Source organism: Aptenodytes patagonicus, chromosome 11, assembly GCF_965638725.1.
Source record: "Aptenodytes patagonicus chromosome 11, bAptPat1.pri.cur, whole genome shotgun sequence".
Lineage (NCBI taxonomy): Eukaryota > Metazoa > Chordata > Aves > Sphenisciformes > Spheniscidae > Aptenodytes > Aptenodytes patagonicus.
The window spans coordinates 2,426,577-2,454,140 of NC_134959.1; the positions used below are offsets into that span (position 1 = coordinate 2,426,577).

The window sequence follows — 27,564 nt, forward strand, 5'->3', positions numbered from 1 at the left end:
CACTAAAGAAATGGCTAAGGCAAGCTACAGTGGATGATTTTCCAAACATACTTTCCAAATGTTACTCACAGCAATACAGAGTTGTACTCTGAATAAAGTGACTATATCTCAGCTAATTAAAATAGCATCTGAGATCAGAACTGAAAACTGTGCTGTTGATGTGGGATTTCAATGTCTAAAATAAGCAACAAAGCGGTCATCTTGTAGTTTTTTTAATGTATGCACATGAAATAGAAACACACGTTAACTATTAAAAAATACACTGAACTATATGGCATCCTGTATGTTTTTTTCCAAGTCAGCATACAAATCACAAAATTATGCTCTTTGATCATCCTTCTTCAATTTATGAGAGATTCACTCAGCTAGTTTGAAATATTTTAAGAATTCTGGCAAATTGGACTGAAAATATATTTGATCTACAGAAAGGATTAAATACATGAACAACAGACATAAAAGTCAATGAACTGGTCAAGACTCACTATGTTTAACATTATCTTGTAAAACCCCTGGAAACTGTGTAAATCACACAGGTTTTCTTCTAAAAAGGTAAGCTCATTTTTCATTTGCAATCGAGCCACTGTGGTTTCATTTTTAAAAGGGATAGCTGTTGTGACCAAACTTGGCAAAAAGCAATTGTTTTAATGGAGAGGAGACAAAAAAGGGGAGCCGTTTCCCATCTCCACATACCTAAATTAGTCACAAAAGATTTCTGAAGTCATGACCACCGTTTGTGAAATACCACAGAATCCCATCGATCATTTAACCTAGGCAGACAATATGGAAATCTGGAAACAGATTTAAGTCATCAAGATTTACTGTTGCACTTAACATAGTTGAAAGATTCATTATGTTAATGGCCTGAACTTTCTACTTGCCATTTAGTAACCTGACAACACATACACATGCACACACTTTTGATTTTCATCAGGATGAAACGAGATCTCTCCACGTTGAACAGCTAAGCAATCATCAGGGTCGGCCAGCAGCAAGCAAGTAGTTGGTATCCAGCCAAGGATATTAGCATTATAATATATCCAGTATCAACCCCTCATGGGCATTGACAGTCCAACTGTACCAACCATTCCCAAAACTCCTTCTTGGGTTGGAATTTGGAATGTGGGACAGCGATTTCTGAACACGCACATGATGCTAGAGGCATCCCTAATATTTAAAATAACTGAGCATGGAACTATTAGAGCGTACAAAGTGGAACAGCGATGGGATAAGGGCAAATCTGCAGCATAAAGACAGGGTTCATACCACATGATGAGAAAAATCATAAATGAAGAGCACTAAAAAAAATAAACAAAACAAAAAAGAAATGATTTCTCTAGATTAGCACAGCAAGATAGCTTTGTGATGACTGCTATTCTACAAGCAGAGATTTTTATTACCAAAATCTCTAATAAGACACAGCTTAGACCTATGCCTTCTACGAAGGTGGAGAAAATTATTTTTCCTTATATTTAAAAGATTATCACTTCATATCTCATCTCTTCTTATTAAGTTTACAGCAATATTAAAACAAGATTTGGGTGAATAAAGAACATAATATACTCCAAAATAGAGAACATATTCTTTGGAGCATTATAAATGCTCCTGTCTGCTTGAATGGAATTTTAATGGAACAACCCACCCTCTTAGGAGGAAAATAAAAAAAAGATGACAGAAAATATTATCCTTTTCCAAAACCTTCATTAAACAGCCTTGCTTTACAACCACCACAGATCACTCTATGAACTCTGTCGCTCAGGGACTGTATCAAAGAAAGCACCTATAAGAGATTAACAAATCACCTTTATTAATTCTTTCTACCAGTCAGAACATTTTTACAAATGGAAACAAGTAATTCAGAAAAAAAAAATCCTAATACATATCAGTATTAAAATAATGGCTAATTTTAACATATCTCTCTACATTTCACTACTTTTGACCAGCAAGCCAAAGAAAAACAACCAAGTTTGTGATGCGAGAAAGGTAACAGCGCAAGGCTCCACAGGTCATTGAGAGAGACATTGTATTGGGAACTGGGACCTCTGAACAGAAGACAAAAATAGTTGCGTGACATAATGTCTAAATCTTGAGAAGCACTAGGGAAAAACTCTTATGTTTAAAACATAGACATTGTATTATGTGCTTACAGCCAAGTATCTGCTGGAATTTACTGTTTGCTCCCAAAACAAATCTTTACCTGCGTCACTGAAATGAAGCATGAAAGCAGGGTCAAATTTGAATCCTCTGTTATTAATGGGAGGCTATTTCTTTATTGTTACACTTTGCCAAAAGCTGAAATGACAAAAAAAATGCCATAAATATGAGATTTTGCTGCCGGAGACTTTGTTTACTTTGCCTTCAGCAGAGATTTTTTGATTTTTTTTTTTTTTTTTAGCACGTAAAGGTAGGCTGGGTCCCAAATTAGAAAAGACAAAAAACACCACAAGACAAAACACTGTGTGGCTGTTGATGTACAGTAATTAATGACAATTAGTAGATGGGGAAAAAATTCTTAAACAAGTTGACTTGAAAGGCAACTGCAAACTTCCTTACGTGTTCTCTCTGAGGCGCTGTACTAAGATCCTGGATGAGACAAAGCATTATCACAATAAAATTAAAGGCATCACAATTACAGCTGCCCACAAGACAAGATCACGGACTTCACATAAAAAAAGCAGAGCAAATGGCAGCAAATAACAATCACAAAGTGGCTGATGAGGAATTCAAAAGAAAGTTGAGCATTTTTCAAGAAGCGCTGTGGACTGAAGACGCTTGTCCTTTTACCAAATGGTAAATCAAAAATGGCTTTATGTCTCAGACCGGTACTACGGACCCAATGAGCATTAGTGAACTTTAGTGGAGACAGAGAGCAGAGGGCAGACGTGCCCGTGATTTCCTAAGCTCACATTTTAAACCAGGTGCTGAACTGCAGATTAACAACAACAATTAATGACCTTTGATAGACTACAACATATAAATATCTACACACCAAATCTTAAGTACGCTAAAATGACTTAATATTTGCTTTATCTCCAAAGCAGCAATTCCTTTCTTCCACTCCTGATAAACTTAGTTAAGCCTGTTTCTTTCCTCCTTGTTTCCTTCCTTTCCCACATGTAAAATCTATTTGGATACATTTATCTGAAAAGCACTATAAAGTACTCTTTCCACCCTCTATTACATTTACATGAAAACTTCACCACACATCAGATCAGTTCATTTGTGCCTTAAGGGCACAAACGTATAATAGTTACCGCTTGTGCCATCCCACACTTACACAAAGATGTTGCTTTTTATTTCATCATCATGTAAGGGCTGCTTTAAAGTTGAGAGAAGAAAACGCAAAAGTACTTGCTAATTTTGCAAACAGTCTTTTAATCAGTCCCTACTCAAGGCTGATTAAAAGAAACCAAGTTAATCCAGCATTCAGGATCAGCAACCAGCCAATGAAAGATTCTTTTCGATAGCTGGCAATATCGCAAAGAAAGTAAATTCATCTAAGCTATTATTTTCTTCTTAGCAGCATGGCATTTAGATAGCTAATTTTAGTTAAGTATTGAAAAGTCTGGGAAATGGTGCCACTACTACTTGATACAACCAAACAAAAACCCCTAAAAAGCAGAGTTGTACATTTTCTCCATACACCAGGGCAAGGACTCATTTTGCCTTGTCTGTTCTCCCACCCATTTCATGTAAACTTAAATAACACATGGAAAAGAGGCAGAGGCTCTAGAAGTCCCCGCTAAGCACTCTGAAAATGGAGAAATATTTATCCATCATGATGAATGAAATAACATCGAATTTCAAGAGGACTAAACTACTGCAAGGGAATGCCAATGTATACCTGCTACATCTTGGAATAGAAAACATGTCTTAGAGTGGAAAATGTTGAAGTACTGAGGGCACTCAGGTGTAACAATTACTACATTTGAGAATGGGCCACGCTGCTGGAAAAAGTTTTTCCTCTTGACCCAGTTCAGATGCTGTTCTTGGTGATGTATCAGACATGGACATAGCTGGTTTTCTCCATAAAATAAAACAGTATCTTCTGGCACAAAATGGCGCAGAAAGAAAACTAAATGCAGCCAGTTTGTAAACAAAACTTACGACCCAATAACGTCTGCAGGGATGTGATGCCGCTGACTCTCCGGTACAAAAGATTTTTTTACTGCCTTCCCAGCAGCATGCACCATAAATGAGTGAGAAGATGGAGACAGCGCAATGGAAAGAAAAACAGCTTAAATCTCAACAAGGTGAAGGAGAACACTTGTATAAATAGCAGCAACTAGGTATCCTTTTTTGTACACTGCTCAAAATTTGCCAGGGTTGTCCCTCCCACTCCCTTTTAAACAAACCTTAGTTTAAGAAAAGAGTTACAATACATCTTAAAGGAATTTAAAAAAGTGATGAAAATTACTGGATGTGGTCAGGTTAATGCAGTGAAACTCTCACTAAAATAAACAAAAATTTTAAGTTTCCTGCCTTTTTTCTTTAACTTAAATCTAAAAAGAATAATTAAAAAAAACCCTATTAATCACTTGTTAAATAACAGAAGATTAAAAAATATGCTAGCAAAATATTCAGGTTTTCCATTCTTTAAAGAGAACAAAGAAAATATTTTACACAATTCGAAATTTAAAACCGTAAGAATAAAAGTTGAAGCTACTTTCCAATCATGTTGGCTTTCAATATCTGCTACGGCTTTCTGTACTGATCAGTGAACTTCATCATCCAGTAACTCATTTCTGAAATTTTACATAATTAACATGGACAGAAGTACAATTAGACACAAAGAACCAGTACATATTCTCATTGTTTTAAAAAAAGTGCATTCACTTTCAGGCTCTCCAAGACAGATGAAAGGCAGAAGAATTCCCCAACTCAGTGGCACAGATGTGGAAAGAAATGGTCCTGCCACCCTAACTGCATTAGAATTTAAGTCTTAATGAAACAATATAGAATCCTGGAATTTGCAACATAGCTGTTTTTCAAAAATGTTAACTCATTTATCGAGCAAGGCCTGCTGACTTTCAGTGAGCTTCTAAATCATTCATCATTTTCCCCAAAAGTGGATAAACTATGTTATGCAGTAAAAAACATGGCATTTTCAATTAAATATCAGAATTAGTTTTGCATTCTGTAACTACAGAGAATGTATTTTCCCATCGATATCTCTAAAGTAGCAGCTCCCCTTCTGTAGTTTTTTTCCCTAGTTTGTTATGTTTTGTTGACTGCCATTGAATTACTGTATTTTCCCCAAGTACTGTCTCCTCATATTGGGGTAGAATTCTGTTGTTCTATCATCAAATACAATAACCTGGAGTAAACACTTTGCACAGATTTGTTTCAGGAATCTTATACAGAATGATGACAGCAAGGACCGCTGGAAATGAGTTGCGCTCCTACCAGACAGCATCTTACCCTGCTTTACAATTACAAAGTAGGTGCAAACCTTCTACAAACACATTTTAAATTCTGCAGTTAAACTACACCTAACAGTTTCTTACAGCTACTTTTTTAGTTACCCATACTTAATAACCCAAATATGTTACTGTTTTTCTTATAATATTATTTTCTAGAGGTATTTTGTATGTTACTGATCACCTAAGTAGTAGGGGGGGTTCCCCAAACTTTTTTTTTTAAATCCATACACGTTTGTAAGTTTTAATACACTAAACTGCTTTAAAATTAAAATTTCTCAATTTTAATTTGCTAAAATACTACTTTCTCTAGCAAACTAAGTTTTCAGAACTAAAAAGTATGGTGAGTGTTTTTGATGATCTACTTTGAGGAACAGTCAAAGTGGAGAACACCTCTTCTATGGAATCCAAATTAAAAAGTATATGGGCACAAAGGACAATCTTCAAGCAAAAAAAAAGAAAATTCTTGTAATTAAAATGCTCACACTTAAGTATTTTAAGCAATCTTACTTTATCCATAAATACATTCTGCTTCTACGCAAAATTTGCATAAAGCACATTTTGTTTCAAAACTATGCTCTTCATTTTTGCTCCTGAAAATAGAGCAGACCTGCAAGACTTTAGTACAACCTATTCTTGAAGAAGTATCAGTTAGAAATAATCTTTTTTTTTTCAAAACCATACGAGCAGTTTTTAAGTTCCAGCTGTACTATATTGGGTTTTTAATTTTGTTGTTTTTCTTCTAACAATCCTGTTTGTTTCTCTGTGCATATTATTCAAAGCAGATGTGCTGAAACAAGAAAAAGCCTTTTCAATCTACTACAGCAGCTGGCGCAGAAGTTAAGGTCGTCTTCCTTTCTCTCGTTTGCCCACAAGCACACACGCGTGCACACACAGACCCTATGTCAGCAATGCATGCAGAAAGACTCACGCTGTGAATGTGTCTCTGTCCCCACGGTACGACAGTTTACAAGGTTGATGTCGGAGCAGCACATTTCTTGCACTTCAAATTTCCTCCTCATTTCTTCAAGCTTTCGCCGAGAAAGTAACTGACAATTATCTTAATACTACTGCCCTCTACTGCTTAAAAATTAGGGACAGGAAAAAAACTCCTACATTATATTAATTCTTGACTGAGGAACTTGAGTAAAGAAATTTAGTATTTTTAAATTTCGAACTTTTTAGTTAGATGCATTATATGAAAATTAAGAACTGTGGAAGATGGTTCTTTCCTCTGTTTTGGATAATTTATCATTATTATTATTATTATTATTAAAGTTGTTAATATTGATAGAAACTGCAGTACCTATTCCAAAGGCTTAGAAAAGGCAATTAAAATGCATATTCAGAAAAATATATTAAACAGTTTCTTTCCCAATAAAATGACACCTGCAAAATGCATAAAAGTGAGCAGAAACTGAGTTAATATGTCAACACATTTTTGTTTGTCTAACTGAAAATCATGCTTGAGTTATGGATTAAATTGGACCTTAAAAAAATGTGGTGACCTCACTGAAAAGCAAGGTGTGAGTATCTCAATAATGATCAGGGAGGTAAACAGAGATACAAAAACCAGATGTTAAAAGAGTTGGTTTAAGACTGTCCCATATGTTTGTAAATAATTTCCTCCACAAAGAAACCTATTTTCATTTTAGTTTGATCCAGTCACAAATAAGATTCACTGGATATTACGTGGAATTACTAGAATAGGGTTGTTTTCCCCCTGAACATTTGGAACCATTTCTCCCCCTTTTCCATTCCTCTAAGATTTAACAGCTTGCCCTTCACTTCAGACTACAGCAGAGTACAGAAACAGGACAGATGTTTCAAACATAGGTGATGAGGTCATATCTCCTTCTGAGCTGTATTACAGGGTGCACTATGCGTATTGAAAACAGATCTGAAGGAGACATCAGATTCATACTCCTCCTGAGGACATTAAAGACAAACTCTCACTGATCTATTTCTCATACACGTCTGCATTCTAACCTTTCAGGCCCAACAGCAGCTAGCTGCTACTTTGCAGCACTGAAGTCTGCCATACTTTCTCCATCACTACAGCAATTTTCCAAGAATATCTTTTCTGATCACGGACGCGTATACTCTCATACGATCATTACACATATGAGGATGCTTTTCTAAAGCTTACTTGGTGAGCTACCTCCACAGCCCTGCGTCTGAACTCTCCTAGACTACAGAGCTGCCATAAAGCCCATAGCAGCAAGGTCAGAGTAGAAGTTCAGGAAAAGATAATGCAATCGTTGCTCCATACAAATACCTCACTGAGCAGCAGAAAAATGTGTTATTAACGTGATCCCCTCTCTCTCTACATATATGTAACTCAACAGTTATGGATGGGTCCCACCGCACCACTTTGATTACAAACTTATCTGGAAGACACTGTGTCTACAACTATATAAGATGCCAAGTTTCTTTTTGAAAAATGTAATGTAGCAGAAGCAATTCCGCATGTTTATTTCATATGCGCACAGTAAGACAACTGATACTACAAAAGCAATTTACACTGGCTAGCTTTTTTCTGCTAAACCTGTCATACATGCTGTTTGTTCTGGATTCTCCTGCTGCTTCTAACTTACCTAGAGATACTGGTACTAAACGAACTAAATGCTGCCAACTTTTATTAATTTTTTGTTCATTGAGCCGAACAAATTGTCAGCTCTCCAGGAATACGTATGATCATATTTTAGATAGTGCATTAACTTTTTAATTTAAGAACTAAGGCTATAAGTTGAAGACCATTTGCCTGTTGTCATTTTAATTAATTTCTAAATTGGAGAAACACTAGCTGTGAGGATGTACAAAATGGCATGTCTAAAATGCAGAATCAAGGAATGTCAAACTACTGAAATTGTCCTGTTCTGCCTCTTTATACCCCACGTATCTTTCTGAACACTGTGGCATTACATCAGCATGTATTGTGCAGGACACACATTGAACACCTCCTGGGACGCAGAACACTGAAGCTCAAAGGAAGAAAAGGATGGAGTTAGGGAGAAAGGAGGGCAGGCAATCAGAGGAAAGAAGAGACAAATTAGAAAACTTCTGGTAATTCGTAAGTATAAAATGCGAAGTCCAAAAAAATTCCCACTGGTCCACAGCTTCAAGTGTTAGTTAATATGAAGTCTAATTATTTTTGCAGTTTGGTATTTTTATTAAACGTGCACTGAAATATGAAACTTTCAGCTAATAGAACACATGTGTAGGTAGAAAGCGTTCTTTTTGGCATGATTTCATTAGTTCCATGAACAACGATGCCAGAAAAACAAGATCTAAATTCAGTGCAACTACCAGGACAGACAATTCAAGAGGGGGGGAAAAAAAAGTCAAAATCAACAACTGACAGCATTATGCAGAGAAGCTAATATTTATTACTAGTATTACAAGGCTTAAAACATATGTATCACCTCAGAAATTTTACTGATTAAAATTTCACAGTAGATTTATGCCATTTTTTGCTTTAGTTCATATGAAGTTAACAACTCCGTGCTTTGCAGTCCCAGCTTCTTGTAAACCTTTTACTTGTGACTCAGAGTGAAAGCCTGCATCAGGCAGCAGTACTAAACCTCACCTGAATAAAGAGGATACATAACATCCGTTAAGTGTACAATAATATGTGGAAAACAGCACCATGAGATGAATTTTCCAAGGGAGTATTTGGTAGCCAAGCTAAGATCTAGTACCATTAGTAAGTATGTATTAGTCAGCTAAGAATATTCAATAACTGAAGTCTCAGAAGTGCCACATTATTCACTTTGCTTATTATCAATATTCTGCAGTGTTCCTTGGCAGCGTGCATTAGAGTTCAAAACATGGAAGAAAAAGCCACTCTCCTGAAAAGTAATGGACAGGTGGGAAAACTACCGAAGTCTCTTTGATCACAGGTCATGTGCAGATGACTGCAAGCTACTGGATTGTTATGATTTACATTACCACTGAATCATATCGTATGACAGGTTTTTGTGCTCTTATCCCACTACAAGTGCCAAGGAATATGTATTAGTTTCAACTTCCATTCTTAAACCACAGTTTAGTTTAACTCATTTTCCTTTGCAATTTTTATGAGCTAATAGCTCAAAAAATGGTCGCTTAACACAGATCAGCTGATGAGCAGAAGCCAGCTGAGCCACAGACCTCCCCTCTACCCCCTCGCATAACACACAGACAGAGCTGTTGCAAGGAATCATGTGAGTGCTACTCATCCACTTCAGCGCAAAACAGGCCCACATGGCTTAAACTGCTGATGAAGGTTTCAATATCTACTGCAGAATGGAGATAAAAATCCCCTAAATATTTGCTTGCTCCTATTTTTTGGTCCACTGGAAAACAGTTAAGCAGCAAATACTTTTGGAAGAGCTTGAGGGTTCCTGTGAATTTGCGCAGATGCCAGCTGAAGTGTGACAACGCCTGGCTGTTGATTCTGAAGCAACAAGCAGTTACTCTTTTGCAGCAAAATGCAGCTGAGTGCATGAAGAAAAAAAAAAACAACCACCACCAAACCAGCATTTCACTATTTGTTTTCAAGGAAAGTTTAAAAGCAGGGCCCAGATTACAGTTACTTAAAAAAACCCAAAAATTGGATGCTAACCCGATTTCCTACATACACGTGTACAGCCACAACCACTCCGACAGAACCAAGATTATCCCAATGAAAATGCTCTGTGATAGCACAGATGCCATTATAGAGATAAGCTGGTGTGGATTTCAACAAAACAATCAATTAAATCATGCTTTTCTTCCCTATCTTGTGTGTGCTCTCACACACTTCAGCAAACATGTATCACGTATCCATATATATGCGCAGACACATGTATGCACACATTTACAAGCACATACTTCTGGAACACCTTTCTTCCAGTGTAGCCTTATTCTGCATGTACTAATGCAACTGCTCAGATGATCAGCAAGACTCCACTTAGGGGCATTTCGAGTTTGGAAGTTTACTCCATGACTATTTTAACATGAGACGCGGCTGAATGCTACTGTTACATGAAAGAACTCACCTCTCCCTGCCTAATATAGGGGGGTTCAGGAAAATACGGTCATCCAAGCATTTCCCTTAAAAGCAGCATGAGCTTGCAACAACGTTTTAAACTAGATTCTGTGGTTCCACTTAAGAGAGAGAGATGCGATTTGTGGAATACTTATTATGAATAGATATTTCAAGGGGAAAAATAATGGTACCAGGCTATAATTAAAAAAACATGCAACTTAATCTACATGCCACTGAGAGAGACATAACACCACACAATATTAGTCTTTTAAGAAGATGTACTTTGGACAGCAGTATTTCACAAAGGAAGAAAGAACAGTAAGTACTAAAACAAAGGTTCTGACATGTCTCGAAAAAAAATCACCTTTCCTAGTCTCAATTCTGCAAAAGGACTTCTGATTAAGTGTTCTTTACTGAGACGTTAAAGTGTTTTTTTTTTTATTTTTTAAATACAAGTTAGATTGCTTCCCCACACAAATACTGTATGTGGTCAAAAGTTCAGAGTACTGGTAGCTTCCGAAGGCCTTTGAGCTCAAGAACCTTCATGATCTGAGCCTTTTCAATTCAGGGCAGTATTCAAGTTCTAGCCATATGTCTCACAACTTATTAATATTCAACAGGAACAAAAAAATTCATAACACATTTATTCAAGTGGCCTGGCTAGAAAGCTTCTTACAGGAATATTTTTGTGTTGTGGATATTTTAATATAGCTCAACATTTAGTAAATTGCATCTGAGATCAAACGTTAGCAATTTTGCTGACACCTGACATGGGAATTCTGCTAATTTCCTCACTTACTGACTCATCACTCAAAGTAAAAGCTTCTTTTTCTTACCTCATGTATGCATAAGCACCTAATAAAGCCATCTTATCAAAAAGAACAAAAGCAGATGTGAAAGATCTGTTTCTCCCAAGACAGCCATATAATGAAAAAATAGCTGCTTAAACCTCAGCAATAAATGTTCTTAGGTTTGCATAGACTGCAGTCCACATCTGGCCACAGTGACAGTTGGTAACAGAGAAAAGAACATACTGTACACAATATATAATCAATCCAGTTAGTAAATGTAAGAGTGAAGACGCCAAAGACAAGAAGGTATAAAACACAGGGACAAAGTATCTTGCAGAGTAATGAAATAAGCTTGGTCAAATACTTTTGAGTCCACAGACAAAATACTTCGCTTACGTTTTATCATTTTGCAAGTTGTTTATTTAAACAGAAAGACCAGAACAGATTTTGCTCTTTAAAACAGCCACTACTAATGTGAGATCATTCCAACTGCAGCATTAATTGCAAAGACCAAAGTAAAATGCTGTTTAAAACTCAGTTCTGTTCCTACCTGCCCATCCTGACCCACATGAACTTGATGTATCTGCAGGTTTCCCTGTAAAATAAGAGCATTGACAATAAACACAACTTTGGAATTTAAAAAGTTACTCTGTCCTGAAAAAGGCCTGTTTCTCTTCTCATTATTAAACAACTTCAATATTAAGGAAATCTATTAACTTAGGAAATTCTGCTGAGGGTTATTTTGGCAATCCAGCTACAATTCAATGGTCAGCACTTTAACCACAGAGGATAAACAGACTAAAAAGCAAGGAGGTTTTTCAGCACCAGCATGTTTTGCTTTTTGAAAGTTACTGTATAACGTACAGTATTTTTATGCACAGTTTGTTTGTATGGCTTTTGAGGTAAGGTTTTTGTTATTCCTTATTTATATAAAACTGCAAATTTAAATCAAACCCTTACTAAACTAGAATTAGCAGTATAACACTTTTACATGTATGGAGTGCTATTTACTACTTGTTGTTATAAAGTTACTGCCTGTGCTAACAGATTTTTTTATTTTATCAAAATTCGATACCAAAGACCAACATAGTTCTATTACAGGAAATACATCTATTACAAAAAATTCTCAATAATGTAAAAGTATTTTAAAGGAAACTGTAGCTACAAAGTCTAAAAAGGAAAGTAGTATCTTTACAAAATGAAGGTTTTATTCATATGCTCAGAGATGTCTTTTCAAAAGTACACTGAGATTCAGAAAAAACAGCTTCCCAAACACAGAGGTTTGCAGTGAAATAGCACATTTCTTTGAGGAAAAAATTTCTTTCATTTGCACGTTTTCTGCATTTTCTCTTACTGGCAGCACATCCTCTTATTTGAAGCTGTGTACATTGTAATAAATTTAAAACCAGATGTTTTCATCTGTCAAAGACAAATGTAGTCCTTAAAAGTCTAACATATGGGAACTTCGGATGAAGCCAATAGACACCGGCATGTGCTTGAACCTCAGGATCAATTACAACTAGTATCTGCTGAATCATAATTTTTTCAGTGGCTCTTTACCCAATAACTGCTTCAGCTTTACTGTAGCACGCTATGCATTCCTTTAGACCCAGAACATTGTAATCCTTTCTTATTTCTTCCTAGGTCTGACAAGCTCTTCAAAGGAGACTGCCTTTAACTATAATATTTATATAATATTTACGATAATATTTATTCTACAATAGCTCCCTGTGTTAACAGTATTCCTCTGCACCAAAAGTGGTTTTATGAGATGTGATTTAGGGTACTTTGGAAATGGATTAAACTAACCCACAAGCAGATATGCTTAACATTGAGTAAAAAAAACTCTACAGGGAAAGCATACAGATTCAAATTGTAGTCTGCATTTATGTTTAACCTTATTTTGCTATTGCTTGTTCATGTAAACAAAATGCACAAGAAATCTAACAGCAGTTAGGAGTCTCTATACATTCTTAAATAACCAGCAATAACACTCTCACTCAGGTAAATTCAGCTGGCTTTAATGGCTGTTTTGCCTGAGTGGGGAAATAAAAGTCAAAATTGGAGGGTTCAGTACTGGATTTATCCATTTCCATTCTACTTTACTATTTTTATGGAAAAAATTATGAAGTGCAAGTACTGCAGTGCCAGATTACTTGATCAGTAATGAAGGTAAGTTCACTTCATTCTGCAATGTATCTTTACTAGATGGCGTCTGAAGGTTTCTCCGACTCCTGTTCAACAGTTCCCACAATTCAAGACACTGAGTATTCCAAACACAGTTCATAAACCTAACTAAAATAATTTCATTTCTCAATGGCAGTACAAGCACCTAAGCTGGTTTCCTGTAATACTCTGTAAGCACTAAATTTCCAACGAAGACCATCAGCCATATACAGCAATCATTAGTGTAACACACACACACACACACACAGAGCTGTCTTGGCTGGCCAAGGGAAGGAAAAAAAAAACCCCAAAACAGAGACAGAAATATCATATTGCATTTACTGCCATAAAGCACACTTCATCCTGGCTCCACCACATGCTCTCACTTCTACCCACACTGGTCTCTGTAGTGTATTGTAGCAGATCTCAGAGGTACAGTTTTAGAATTGGGGCCCTAAGTTCCTGCCAGCATCTGCTCCACGGGCACCCAAACGTTTGGCTCACCTCACTGTCCTGTGTGATTTGGACTTGCTCGCCTTGAGGAACCTGGGCTATGTGGAGATGGCCCTGTGGGATCCGCAACAAAAGAAAACACCAAGGAGCATCAGAAGAAAATCAAAACTAGAGGAAGAAGCTATTACCTTGGATTCAATACAGCTTAACGTATGGAAGCAAAATGCTTATTCAATGAAAACCATTAAAGATAGCTTTTAAAAAAAGAAATAAAGTGCATCCATAATTCCCCATCTTTTTATGCAAAGTGTAAGCAGAGTGACTTTGAAGAAAGAATGGTTCATTTTCACATAAGAGGAAAGAAAACAGGCATAAGAATAAATAATATTTATGTAGTGCATTTCTCTATAGACAAAGTATCTGCATTTTTGATTGATACACAAAGCATGGGACTAATTTGCTTTGGTAGATTAGCATTGTGCCTGAACCATTAATCCCATTTAAAGACCTTGGAAACTTAGTTCTTAAAACAGATACGCCAAGACTAACAACTCGCTAAGAGTGAGGTTTTAAAAGGTATCTGTAAGTATCCGTATATCTTTGTACATTCACATAGTTATGGTGAAGTACAGTACCATGCTAAAGACTATCTCTCAAGCTGCTATAAATTGGCATGAAGTCATTAATTTGAATGCAGTTAAACTGGTTTATGTTAGCAGAGAATCTGCCCTAACAGTTTTAATAATGTTAATACTTTGTATGCTGACCATACCCACCACTTCAGAATGGTATCAAGCCTACCATTTCATCAAAACATGGATAAGAGAGTGGACAGAATTCCTTGTGCATCCTGACTAGCCCAGCAAAGTCTTTGCTACTGTGATTTACCTGAAGAGAGATTGGATTCTAAATAACCTACTTCAGGGTTTATAAGGCTTTGTGTTCATTTTAATATGCCTGCATGAGACAGAGATTAAAGATAATCGTTTGGAATTCTGTCAAAGGCTCTTCTTATTTTATAACACAAGAACAATTGCATGTGATTTTCAAAGAAACACAGATCCCTCTATTTCAAACAGTTTCATTTCCTTTGGAAGGAAACTGCCTATTTATAGGAAGAAAAAACATACTGAAAGTATCACTCTGACAATAGGGACTGTATATAAAATTAGAGCACAGCCCAGTCCATGTTGAGATTACAATCACTTTCCCTCCTTAACATCAAGCTCTCAGGGCTCCCAGGAAAAAGCACTGAACATTTAAAAGATCCATTTATAGTGTTTTCAAATATAAGCAATCCCTTCTGACTCAAGGGAGGGGGGAGGCAGTGACTTTATTCACCTTTGTATCATGCAGCATTCCAAAAAAGAACTGCTCACTCATCTTTTGCAGATATATAGCTGGCCTTCAAGGACAGTCCTTTTAGTTTGTTCACAAATTCAATACTGATTTTTTTTAAACATATATAGTATAAATAACTACCACCTTACTAATGATTCTTCGCCTGATCTATACGTATCATTCCCTAGAATTGAAAAAGCAATACTGTTTTCATCTGTTTCAACTTAGGACCCCTCTACATGTTTGACAAATTATGACAACATTTAGATAGTGGTTGTGGGTGGTAGTGGATTTTTCCCAGATTCCACAATCAATTTAAAGGATAGTTGACAGGTCCAGATCTTTTAATGAGGCAAACTTCCATCACTTACATCTATAAACATAACCGCTTTGTCTATTATATCCATGTATTTCATATAATTTTCCCTTCTACCTTGTCTTTCAAGACTTGAAAAATACTTTTCAGTCATCAGTTAAATCTCAAAAAGATCTACAGCAGTTAAGAAGATATGCTCTTTAAAATATATAGGGAAGCCAAGAGACAAAGAAATTCACACGATAATACTGTAAAATTATGGCAAAAGTGAAGTGGAAATGGAACCTTGGCACCCAGTTCCTGCAGAAAGAGCATTATTTCACTGAGGATGCTCCCAACTGACAGGAGGGGGGAAAAGTTTGCGAGTTAATTTATTGAACTTCTCTTTAGTCCTCTTCCAAGTTTGAGAATAGTAACTAAAAGCATTTAGGATCTAGTTCCATTAAGCAATCACTCTCCAGGATTAGCTCCTCAACTTCCATTTCAGTCATATGGTATCCAGGTACGTAACAGGAAAGGGCAAGGCCTTTGGGAAAACAAGATGGGGTGGCCCAGACTTTCCAACCCTATCTGAATCTCACAGCTAACGGTTCCTAGCATCCCTTACACTCACACTCCAGCTTGTTCTTTTCTCTTACTTTATAAGCCACCTTTTTCACTTTGGAAAAACGCGCTCCCTACTGCGATTTCCTCTCCACAACTCTTGCAGTTGCTGTCTGGAGTTCCTCTCAATCACTTTCATCTCAAACTCCTTCCACTTCCATGCACTACTTAAAAAATATTCTGGCTAATACTTAAGTCCTTTTAAGCAATGCTTACAGCTCTGTCAGTTGCCTTCAACACTGTGCCACATATCTTGAAATTTTCCCCCAACTTCCATGACACTTTTCTCCTGCGATTCTTCTACTGCTACTCTGGTAAACCTTCAGCAGGTCTTACAGACATGTTTCTTTTGATAACATTCCAAAAGCATCTGTCCTTCATAGCCCTTTTTTCTTCATCATATTTCTGAGCAACTTCACCATTTCCATGCTGACTATTTGCAGCTCTACATGACCAGACTTGAGTATTCCCTGTGTTGATGGAGAGTTTTCATTCTTTATGTGTAAATTATTCAATTGGGTACATTTGCTGCTTCTCTCCTGCACTGCCTCTCTTACCTGGGGAGAGAATACTATAAGTATCTACCAAAGATGCTTCATTATCGTACTTCAAAATCTTCTTTGTAATGGCGTTGACTAAAACCTTTGCAACAGCCAGACCACTGAGTACTACCGTTTATCATGTTGACTAATCTCTCTCAAGAATTCTTGTTTATTTGCCCATTTCCACCTGTTTCTTTAGCCTGGTTTCTACGGAAAGTGGGCTTATGTGATCATCATGCAGAACGGGTACGCACGTGTCTGTGCACATTTCTTTCTGTTCTGTGCTTGGACACTGCCTGGCACAGTTGAGTGCTGGCCCATACTCAGGCTTCTGGGTACCTTCAAAACACTAATACCATCAGTGAAAAAGTTTCTATGTTATATGACTGCACGTAAACGCTGTAAACTGCAAAGCCTGAAGTTTTTGAAAACTAATGGCAGACAGATTTCACACATTAAATTCTCAGGTTTCTACCACAAAAGAATGAGTGTGCAGATATAATTCACTATTTCCGAATGCCGCATGTCAGAAATGCCACGTAATCCATTATTTCATTATTTTCTTCTACTTTTTAAAAAAATTTCAATTTAAAACAATCCTTGTAGTCAAACTGTGGCACACAGGAACTAAAGCCAAGGTGAGTTTTTTCAGAGTATACTAAAACCATATATAAAAATAATCATGGCCTGAGTTATGGTAGGAGTCTCAGGCTTAAAAAATGTCAATATTTATAACTTTTACTTATATACATGTATCTAAATGAATACACATGTAAAGGATTCAGCTAACAGATGTTCAAAAATGCCTGAGAACACCGGGGTTTTTTAATGAAAATAAATAAATAAATGCATTCTTGCTTTGAAAGTCTTAGCTAGAACTACCTCTGAAGTGTAAATCATACATGCTATTATTATTACGGCAACTGCAAGCAAACGGCCAGGTAGAGACTAGTCAATTCTATACACAGTAATGAATGTGCATTTATTTCCAACAATTGTGTGAGCAAATCCCACATGAAGATTTTTGCCAAATAACTAAAAATTTTTTCATAAGCCTTCAATGTTTATTTTCTGAAAATCATGCTTAAGAAGCGATGATAAGTCGCTTTTTTAAAATAAAACATTAAACTTCAACTGAAGCAAAGTTTGCAATAACCCAGATTGTTTAAATGGAATAATTTAGAAAAAGTTGAGTACATACTACTTGGACTTGTCCATCTTCTCCTATTTGGTGGATCTGAACCTGCTGAGCATTGGCTAGTGCATAGTGTAGTGCCTGTGGCTGGTTCTGCTGGATCTCATTAGAAGCTGAAACTGAACTCTGCGAACCCTCTGAAAAAAAGAGACAAAAATCCAGCTTTATTATATGTGTATATCTCATGCCAGTGGCCATGCAACAATGCATACTTAAAAACTGTGAAAAACGAATGCAGTCAGTAAGCAGATGCAGATCTTTTATATGTTAATATCCTTACGCATGTTCATTGCTCACCTGTAGATTTCCTACAAATTCCAAAGAAGTTCCAAAGGCTATTTTGTCTCTGAGAAAGCATACGTTTAAAAAGCATCTTTTGAATCTAGATTAAAGATTCTGCAACTGTAAAAGTCATATCACAGCAAAACCAGATACAATTCCTCAGCAGTTCAACACTTTTTGTGCCTGTGTAGCTGAGAACTGTTATTGCCACCACCACCACAAGGATACATTTGAAAACCCTATAAATTGAAGTTACCATATAAATAAAGGATATCTCTCAATTGTTTTTCAAGGTCCATCATCTATAATTCATACTGACACACATGAGCCTGGAATTATTATTTTTTTTTTAAACCTCAAAATGGCAGGTTGATTTCTTGACTTGGATGAATTTAAACACTACCTCACACTGCAAAGTAAGGCCTTCTGAAAATGCCCCTACAAAAAGGAAGACACCTGGGTGTTATCTTTGGTTAACAGTGACAGCCACCAGGAAAACCATCGCATGATTTCAAGAGGATAACAACTTGCATTAGAAGTAGACGTATCATAGATTCATTTCTAGGTTTTCCAGCCGCAGGGAAAGGATTCTTATAAATGTAAGAGGCAAAAGGCAAGTAAAAAGAACTAATTTTTTTTTTTTTTTTTAAATAAAAGCACTCAAATACTTTCTTTTTTTTTTTTTTTTTTTGAAACATGACTTTATGCATTTGGTGTCAGTGATACCGGGAGACTAATAATGTCAGTAGTTCTGTACTGAAAGGGTGAAGTGGAATACAATGGACCAGAGACTAATGCCATGTATGGGTCTTCCTACAGACTAAGACACCACTAGCAGGCAAAAGCATCGCTACATACCATATATCCTTTTAGGAATCAGGAAAAAAACCTGGGGCTATCAATCAATGACACTTTTGCAGCACATGTGACAAGTTCAAGTACGCACTGCTAGGAAAAACCTTAACATGTCCCAATATCATACTAAGATTCAGCATCAGTCCTAGTTTTCTTCCTTTTTTTTTTTTTTTTTTTTTACTTGAGACATCTTGGAGAACGGGACTGTCAAAGGGCTTTTAGAATAATGTATTTGAAGAAATACTTTTTACATACAGTATTCCTGTAAACAATTTTAACATTTTTCTTTTGCTACACCATGAAAATACATTGAATGAAATCTCTGAAGCATTAAGTGTTTTACAATTTTTCTAAATTATTTATTCCTCTGACAATGACTTTTATGCTACAAGGCAACGTAAAACACATTAACATCTAACATGTAGTAACATTCAATACTACAAGGCTTTCAAGCTGTCCAAGTACCACAAACTATAATGAAAATATTTAAGAAACACTGTCATTCTACTTCCATTGTAGATCATTTCCTTACAAGATTTTATGTATTGCTTAAATAAGCATTAGATAGGCCTCATCCTGCTCAGAGATGACTGATGGCTGATATATTTTGATTTTTAAAATGACGGTTGTTTTTTTTGAACCAACACAGCAGGAAGACATGTTTCATAAAATTTGAATACCTCTACTTAATACTCTAAGATTTATACTGAAAAAAGAATGTTAGTTTTGCAAGAATGAGCTTTATCCACGCATACAAATATTTTAATGGAAACATTTTTTTAATAAAATCACCCATTTGGGTTTTTTTCATCCTGTCTGCAAATGTTTGTGTAAGAAGATAATTTTAAGTCTAAACATGGGAACTGGAAACTAACTCAAACCCACCAAGCTAGTATTTACTTATTTGTTGAAAAGTTCAACTAGGCAGCTCTAATTATGTAAACAATCTGCAAATACATAACTACAACCAGAACACTTCTACAGTAACCGAGCAAAACATAACAAGTACATGTTCTTGCTGTCTATTGGACATACATCTTTAATACCTTACATTTGACTAGTAGGTAACTGCAGAATGTTTATAATTTCTTAAATATAGTCCTAAGGCTTACTGTGCAATTCCAGTATTTCCTGCACTGTTGTACAATGGACGGTTGCTGTACAGAGTTCCAGATGGGAGTAACAAATCACAATTGGAGAAAAGTCCTGTACCTAGTATGAGAAACTGCACCGTCAACCAAATAAAAATGCGATTTGTTCAAATTCTGATACCAGATCATGCTTTCCATTGCCAGTGGCTTTGTCATGGTCACTGAAAGTCACAGATATTCTAGAAAGATGGTTTACCTATGCCTCCTCTTTGTCTTTCACTTTTTCTCTTATTTCCATTACTTCAGTCCTAATAATATTTTATGCAATTAATTTTCTGTATTTTTTATTTTACAAATAGCATTTTGTTAGGATGCTAAACAGCTAAGAAAGCCCACTGTTATTCATCTTGCTTCTTATAGGCTACCACTAGTCCATTCTGTTGTGATTTTGTCTTTCCATCATGCTTCCCAGTCCCCCACTATGTAATTCAACAGCTGAGCTGAGTTACAACTTAACTTCTAGTCAAACCACGGTGTCCAAATACATAATCCTTCATTTAGATGTGTGCATGTATACACACACATGCATGCATACATACATAACTTCATACGCTCAAACATGTATAGTGTAAATGGAAATACACATACACAAAACTGGACTTGGGACACAAGCAAGGTAAGACAGTGTGTTTCACTTACAGATTTAATAACCTTGTAGCAGTACTTTTCCTGTAGCTTATACCTACCATTACACAAACTGCAATGCTCTACTTCTGAGAAAACACGAAGATGCATTTATAATGAGTATTTATTTTCTGATTAAGAAAGTTATGCAATAAAAGAGTATCAAAGAAATAAGAGCTGCAGCAGATAAGTTTATATATTTACATATATATTATATGCACATATTGAAATACATTTTTAACTGTAAAGTCCAAAAGCCTTTATTTGTAAACCATCTTTTGCTTCACAGACACCAGAAATTATTACGCTTTTCAGAGGTGGGAACAGGAGACAGACTGAATGCAATCATACTGTACATCTCGCACGGTCACTTATAAATAGATTTGTTTGGCTTCACTGCAACAACTACAGTTGTGTTTTCTTTCTTTTTTTGTTGGATTCTGGTGGGGTTTTTTTCTTCTTAGGAAGAAAGAAAGGAGAGAGAGGATTCAACAGTGTCTAAAAACAAAACATCCTTTATAAGTATTGTTTTTCCCCTCTAAATCTCTGACCAGACAAAAGAAATATTTATCCATTTTTAAACATTCCCCATTAAAAACAAACACAAACATGAATAGCACACAGCTTGAATAGAGGATATGTCAACAGTTATAAATCACTATCATGTAAACTATCTAGCCTCACATTTACAACTTTGATATATTAGAGAATCCCTGGCACCGAGAAGCTATACAGCTGAACTCTTGCTTTGAAATTTTCCATTGCACTAGTTACAAAGGGGTACTTCGACATGAATCGAACAGCTTATGTAGTGCTACTACTGAGCACGTTATCCATGGCATTCCCAAAGCACCCCCCACCAGATGGAATAGCTTTGGAGCCACCCACAGAATGGAAGATGCTGCACTGACCATTCCACAGGTGATTAAGTTGTGATACAGGGGAAAAAAAACCCGACTGCTGAAATACTCCTTCCTCCCAAGTTGAAATCAGACCTTTTACATTTTCCATTTGTTTACTGCACATGCTTATGAGTCAAAGAAAATTTAGCCTAAGTGAGTCTGTCTTCTCAGACAAATGTTCGAGAGTTGGCAAAATCACCCCCACTGAAGCAGTTACTTCTGTCACCTATCTCAAAGCTAATCTTCCTCGGACATTGCCGAGGAAGATCAGATTTGTCAGACAAATGTAACTGGTAACTGTTTCAAGAACGTGTGCGTTTAATTCTCAACTAAGATCAGTTTTAAAATTCCTCACTTCAAAGGCAAAACCTTTGGCATTTTCTAATTCTTTCCTATTCTCATTATACTTCATATTTATCAGTTGAGCATCTGGCTTCTCATTTTGGAAGGAAATGTAGGAGGTACAGATTCTGCAGCAGAGGGGATTCATGCTTAGTCTCCTTATGTGTTGTTATTCAAAATTGTTTTCCTAGTGTATAGGCCTCCCAGCCTCACATTTCTGCTTACAAACTAGGATGTATTTTCTTGTTTCCTTGATGTGTAGTCCTAGCAAGGAAAGGCCAGACGTAGCAAAGCAGTCCTCAAAAACAAAAAGCAGGAAAAACACCATTACTGAACAATTAATAGAAATAAAACCGTATACTGTAAGCCATTATCTCAACCTGACTCATCCAGTGCTAAATGCCTCCAATTTTGCAGAACAGCTTTGAAGATTTGGCTGCACATCCATTTTTATATGTGACATCAGCATAGGCTGAGCACTTCAGCCTAAATCTACACATAAATCCCAAAGTCGTAGAACTAATTAAAAATTCCAACATGGAAAACTGTGATAACAGCTTTAACAATCTTAAGAGAAATTAAAAGAATGGGAGAAGGCACTCTTCAATTAAGCCTCCTCCCAAAAACCTCATTTCCTACTGCCTTCCCTCCATAGACTGCTAACGTTTTTAAAAAGAGTATCTAGCTAAATTATCATGGCAGCCATGTGTACTCTTGTCAGAAAAAAAAAAAAAAACGAGAAAAACACACATTAAGGACCAAAGTGTTGGCGCTGAGAAGAGCAGAGCAAACCACTGCAATTAATACCTCAATTCCAACAAAAGGCAACAGCTTCAAACAGAAGAGCCAGATAAAATAAGGAAAACCAACTTCTGCCTAAATATAACAGTCTGCTACAACAACTTTATGCAACCCATAAATCTTGTGGCTGCTGTAAAGCTGCATAGTCAATTAAATGTAGAACAATCTCAATTAATATCTTTGGGGGTGAAGGACAGAGAAGAGATATTCATTCATGTTTTCCTACCAGTTTCCTTAGACATGTTTTTGTCTGCAGATCAGTTCCTCTTGAGCTCTTAACACTTGAACACTATCACAGAATTACAACGCCAAAAACTTGTAAGGCTTCGTAAGGACTATGGGCTCAGCCTCCTGCTTTTCTATGGTATTTGCATAGCTAATTCTTCCATATGATAAACGGAGCAGAGAGGAAATCCGTTATCATTTTTAACTGCATGACTCAAATCAAAGCCACGTGCTATATAAACTCTTATGCACAAGCAGAAAAAGCCTAAAAGTTTTGACATGTCCAACAAGTACATAAGAATGAAGCTTAAGAATAGCAATCCCCTGTAGATGTAAATAATTCAGAATTATTTATTATGTGTGCAATAACTCAATGCTTATAAAAATCACAGAATAGATGAGGTTGGAAGTGACCTCTGGAGATCATCTAATTCAACGCCCTTCCTCAAAGCATGGGCAACCAGAACCGGTTACTTCGGACTGCATCCAGATGGAGTTTGACTGTCTCCAAGGATGGCATCTCTGCAGCCTCCCTGGGCAATCTGTTACTGTGTTCAACCACCCTCAAGATTCCTCAGAGCCAGAGAAATCAAAGTCAGGTCATACGCACGTGAGTTTCAGGCTGCTTTTTTTTTTTTTTTTTTTTTTTAATGAGTCAAATTATTGCTGCTAAAAAACAGCTCTGGAAAATCAAGTCCCCTAATTCATAGGGGAGGATGTCCAGCAGGGCAGTGACCATGCTGATTTGAGACTATTTCAGGACTAACAAAAGTATTAGTTTTAATGATATGTAGAGATGTTCAACAATTTTCACTGCCAAACAGAAAATATTAAGTTATTCTAGACTTCTAGCATACCAGCATTTAAGAAAATATTCTGTAACACATAAAAGAATGGTGCTCCTTTGCAACACTTGAAGAAAGTGCCAATAAATTTCTGCTGATTGAAACATGTATTATTATACTACGACATAACAGAAAGCTATCTTGCTATTTATCAGGCCCTAAGGATAGCTGATGAAAAATATTACTTCAAGCCAATCAAACACAACAGTTTTGGATCTGAGCCTTTTTTTTGTTGCACCTCTTGGTCACAATTTTAATATAAAATACTACAATCACAAGTTCAGAAGTGGAAAAACCATACCAAACTCTGGAAAAAGTTCATACAGGGAACATGGTGTTCATTCATGAACGCTCAGGACATTGAAATCATATTTAAACCTCAATGATGTTTTCAGAACAGCTCAGCTGCATGGCAGACACTGCAATACTATGCGTCTACTCAAGGCATCTGTGCATCTTAAAAAGAAGTGCTTTCTGAAGACTACGGGAGTATCTTCTAGGGTAAGCCCTGAAACTTCCCTAGGAAAGTGTCATCATTTAGCTAAGAATCAGTGGGTTTAAGTTCGTCCACAAATTGCTTAGGTTTATTGTATTTAACCTGGTAAAAGGGGTGAGCGCGTGTGTAAACTTTTCCTCTGCATGGCACAATCTGAAATGTTTGGTTACAAGATGTGAAATGAAAGTCCTCTCCTACTGAATTGTGTGTGACACCACTGTTGTATCTAAACTATCAGAGAAGCTGATACACTCAGCTTAAGGTCCTCAGTGACCTAACCTGGCTAGTCACAGAACCACGCTCTACTAAATTGCCTGATCAAACTAAATAATTATAGCTTCTTTGAATAGAAGTCACAGTCTTACGCTGAGTGAGTGGAGCCAAAGCCAGAGCTTCTCAGAACAGCTCAGAGGACGTTATACAAGAAACTATGCTGCATATCCCCACATCCTTCACAGTGTAAACACGACACAGTAGCCATTCACAATCTTTCAAGAACCTTTTTTTTTTCATTATATCTTTTGTGAGAAGCAGCTACTATATTCCACCCAACAGATAAACAACTCAAATGCCTGTTACATGTGAACTGACATGGAGCAGCGTATTACTCAGTGAAACCAAACACAGGTATTCTTCTGCAGACAGCAGCAACCACAGCTGGGTGGGGACCTGACATAAAGCACCTAGAAGCTGATCTTAACAGCTATAACTAACAATAGCGGGAAAGACAGTTTCTCAAGTAGCTGAATTCCAGACTGTTCAAGGCTCACCTTAAATTGCCCCCTGAAACAAATGCTACCATAAAAACTGTCTGGGTTCATATGTAACACTTTAAAAAGCCATATTTGACAGCTATGTTGTCATAACAGTGAAATACAGACCTCCTTTACTTCAGAGCTGTGAAATATTACTTCTCTTTCCTGCTAGCTGGCAGCAGGAATTCTGCTATATCCACTATACAGTGCATATAATAAGGAACAGATGCCTGTGAATTATGATGCTGTAATTCCAGTAAGGGGTTCCAGGGATGTCAAACCACAAAGGCAAAGTCTGAGCAGTTCATGAAGTTACCTGAACAGAGCGGTGGAATTACAGCCCTGTCATGCAAAAGTTACCTTTTTAAACATGTGTGAATGTACATTTTTTTTCCTTGCATCTTTTCTTCTCTTTCTTTTCCCTATATACTCATTCAGCCTCTCAAGCCGCTCTCCTGTTTTTCCTCATACATCCTCTTCTTTCTTCAGGTGAAATACCACTCCCACCTGATTTTGGAACGCAAATTAGTTTTTCAAAGGACCACCTGATTCTGAAAAGGGGTCTGTTTTCCTAAGAGCTTTTTCACAGTGGGTGCGAATGTAGTGGTGAATTCATCTAACATCTTTACAGCCTCCCAGAAAATGATGCCAATGACATTCTGAGTAAGAGCAATATTTTAAAGAAAATTAACAAAAGACTCTGAATCCATGGGAACATTTTCACATACCATTACCAAAGGCAGCTGTTAATGTTATTGCCGGTACTCAACTTTTGGCTGCACAGTCTATACAGTCCTGCCAATGACATGCCAAGATGCCTCAGCTGACCTTCACCATCTTCAGGACCAAAGACATCTTTATAAGGACACGTAGTCACCTCTTTGCTATCTAGGGGACCTGGGACATGAGACAGCCTGTACAGTGGGAGACCCAGGTGGCATAAAAACTCCTGGGAAAATCCTGGAGATCGATGTACCAAAGGCAGCCAGCTCAGTTCCAGCTAAATGAGCTAGCCGGGGCGCACAACCCAAAATACGGCTCTTGCAGAACCAGCTCATGTGCATCTGTACCACAATACTCCCACCTGCTCAGATAGCATGTTGCTGAAATCCCAGGAATTAATTCAGCTGTCTTTGTACCCATGGAACAATTTACTCACAAATCAGGTTAGTGGAATTGGGGGAAAAATTGACTTTTCAGCTTAACCACAACAAAAAAAAAACCACCACCAAAATTTATTATCTTATGGCCTTCTGAAGACAATAATTCACTGAGCCTGAGTCTGTGTTTTACATCTCTACACTGGACTCCCTAAATCTCCAAACCAGGAGATTAAAGTTTAATATTTTTTAATAATAAATCTCAACAACATTCAAGAGTACAGTCTAATGAGCACAGGCCCATAATATCCACTTACTACTGCATTTTTATTCTGAAATACTGATTGCTAAGAGACTGAAAATAAAAATCCCATCAACATATATGGCTTATGGTTATCATTATGTTGATTAGTTGTTTTAATTTGAGAATTTTGGATATGATTCCCAGTTCCAGCACATAAAATTTTCCATTGAAAGCAGATTTTGGCATTCTTTGCATGAGATACAGTGGTTAGTGTTAACATGCAACCAAAAATTTTACGCAGGCAAATAAACTTACTTCCTTTTCTTTGGGCTCACTTCCAAAACACTGTTTTTAATATACGATGTACAAATGTCCCATAACACTGCTTTATATTAAAAGCATGAGCCAGAAGTGTCCTATGAGAACACTTCTTAGGTCAGTATTTTTCATTTGGTATTATTATTCATGCCTACATACCTATATGGAAATGTAGAATCACCTACAACATATTTAATTTCTTCAGAGGAAAATACTTCAGGAACAAAGTTTAGCACGTCCTACTAAATGGTGTGAACACACGGAGAAGAATTTATTCACTTGACTCCTCTTACGAACATCAGTTGCAGAAACATCTACTCAAAAAATTGAACATGGTAAAAAAAAAAGTATGATGGCAGGAAGCTGCATGTGCTGAAACTTTTTCAGTTAACACATGTGGATGGACGTTCTCAAGCATCGCAGTGAAGCCAGGCATTCGGATAACGTACAAATCAACAAAGTCAATCTCTCTCACAGACTGGAATATACTACACTTTCATTTCTGGCAAATCTGTATTTTACTACTGTTTTAGAGACAGACTCCCTTCTCCCTCTTCTCTTTGTGAACACACACACACATCTCATTTCCTTTCTAGGATCATTGATGCACTGCAACCAGGAGCATGACTGCAATTTGTAGATGAAACAGAATTAGAAGCTCATCCTACCAAGGATCTACTTTGGTACAAGCCCCACGAGGCTGCAAAGGACTCCGAATCTACCCGGAGGTGGTTGGCTTGCGCTGAAGGCCCATGATGACTTAAGTACAGATGGTTGGCTTCACTTAGT

The 27,564-nt window shown here is 36.8% G+C and overlaps 1 protein-coding gene across 3 annotated transcripts in view; it reads right to left on the reverse strand.

The window, feature by feature from the left end:
- Positions 1–27,564, reverse strand: part of BANP (BTG3 associated nuclear protein) — a 153,523-nt gene that overhangs the window by 56,708 nt on the left and 69,251 nt on the right. For 2 of the 3 annotated variants that reach the window (XM_076348951.1, XM_076348952.1), the window contains exons 9-11: positions 17,842–17,972; positions 13,890–13,952; positions 11,770–11,814 (exon numbers count right to left, since the gene is read on the reverse strand). In XM_076348951.1, the coding sequence (XP_076205066.1) occupies positions 11,770–11,814; positions 13,890–13,952; positions 17,842–17,972 (239 nt within the window). Of the gene's footprint in view, positions 1–8,957; positions 9,007–11,769; positions 11,815–13,889; positions 13,953–17,841; positions 17,973–27,564 lie in introns of those variants that run through there. The other variant, XM_076348953.1, reaches the window with a different exon arrangement.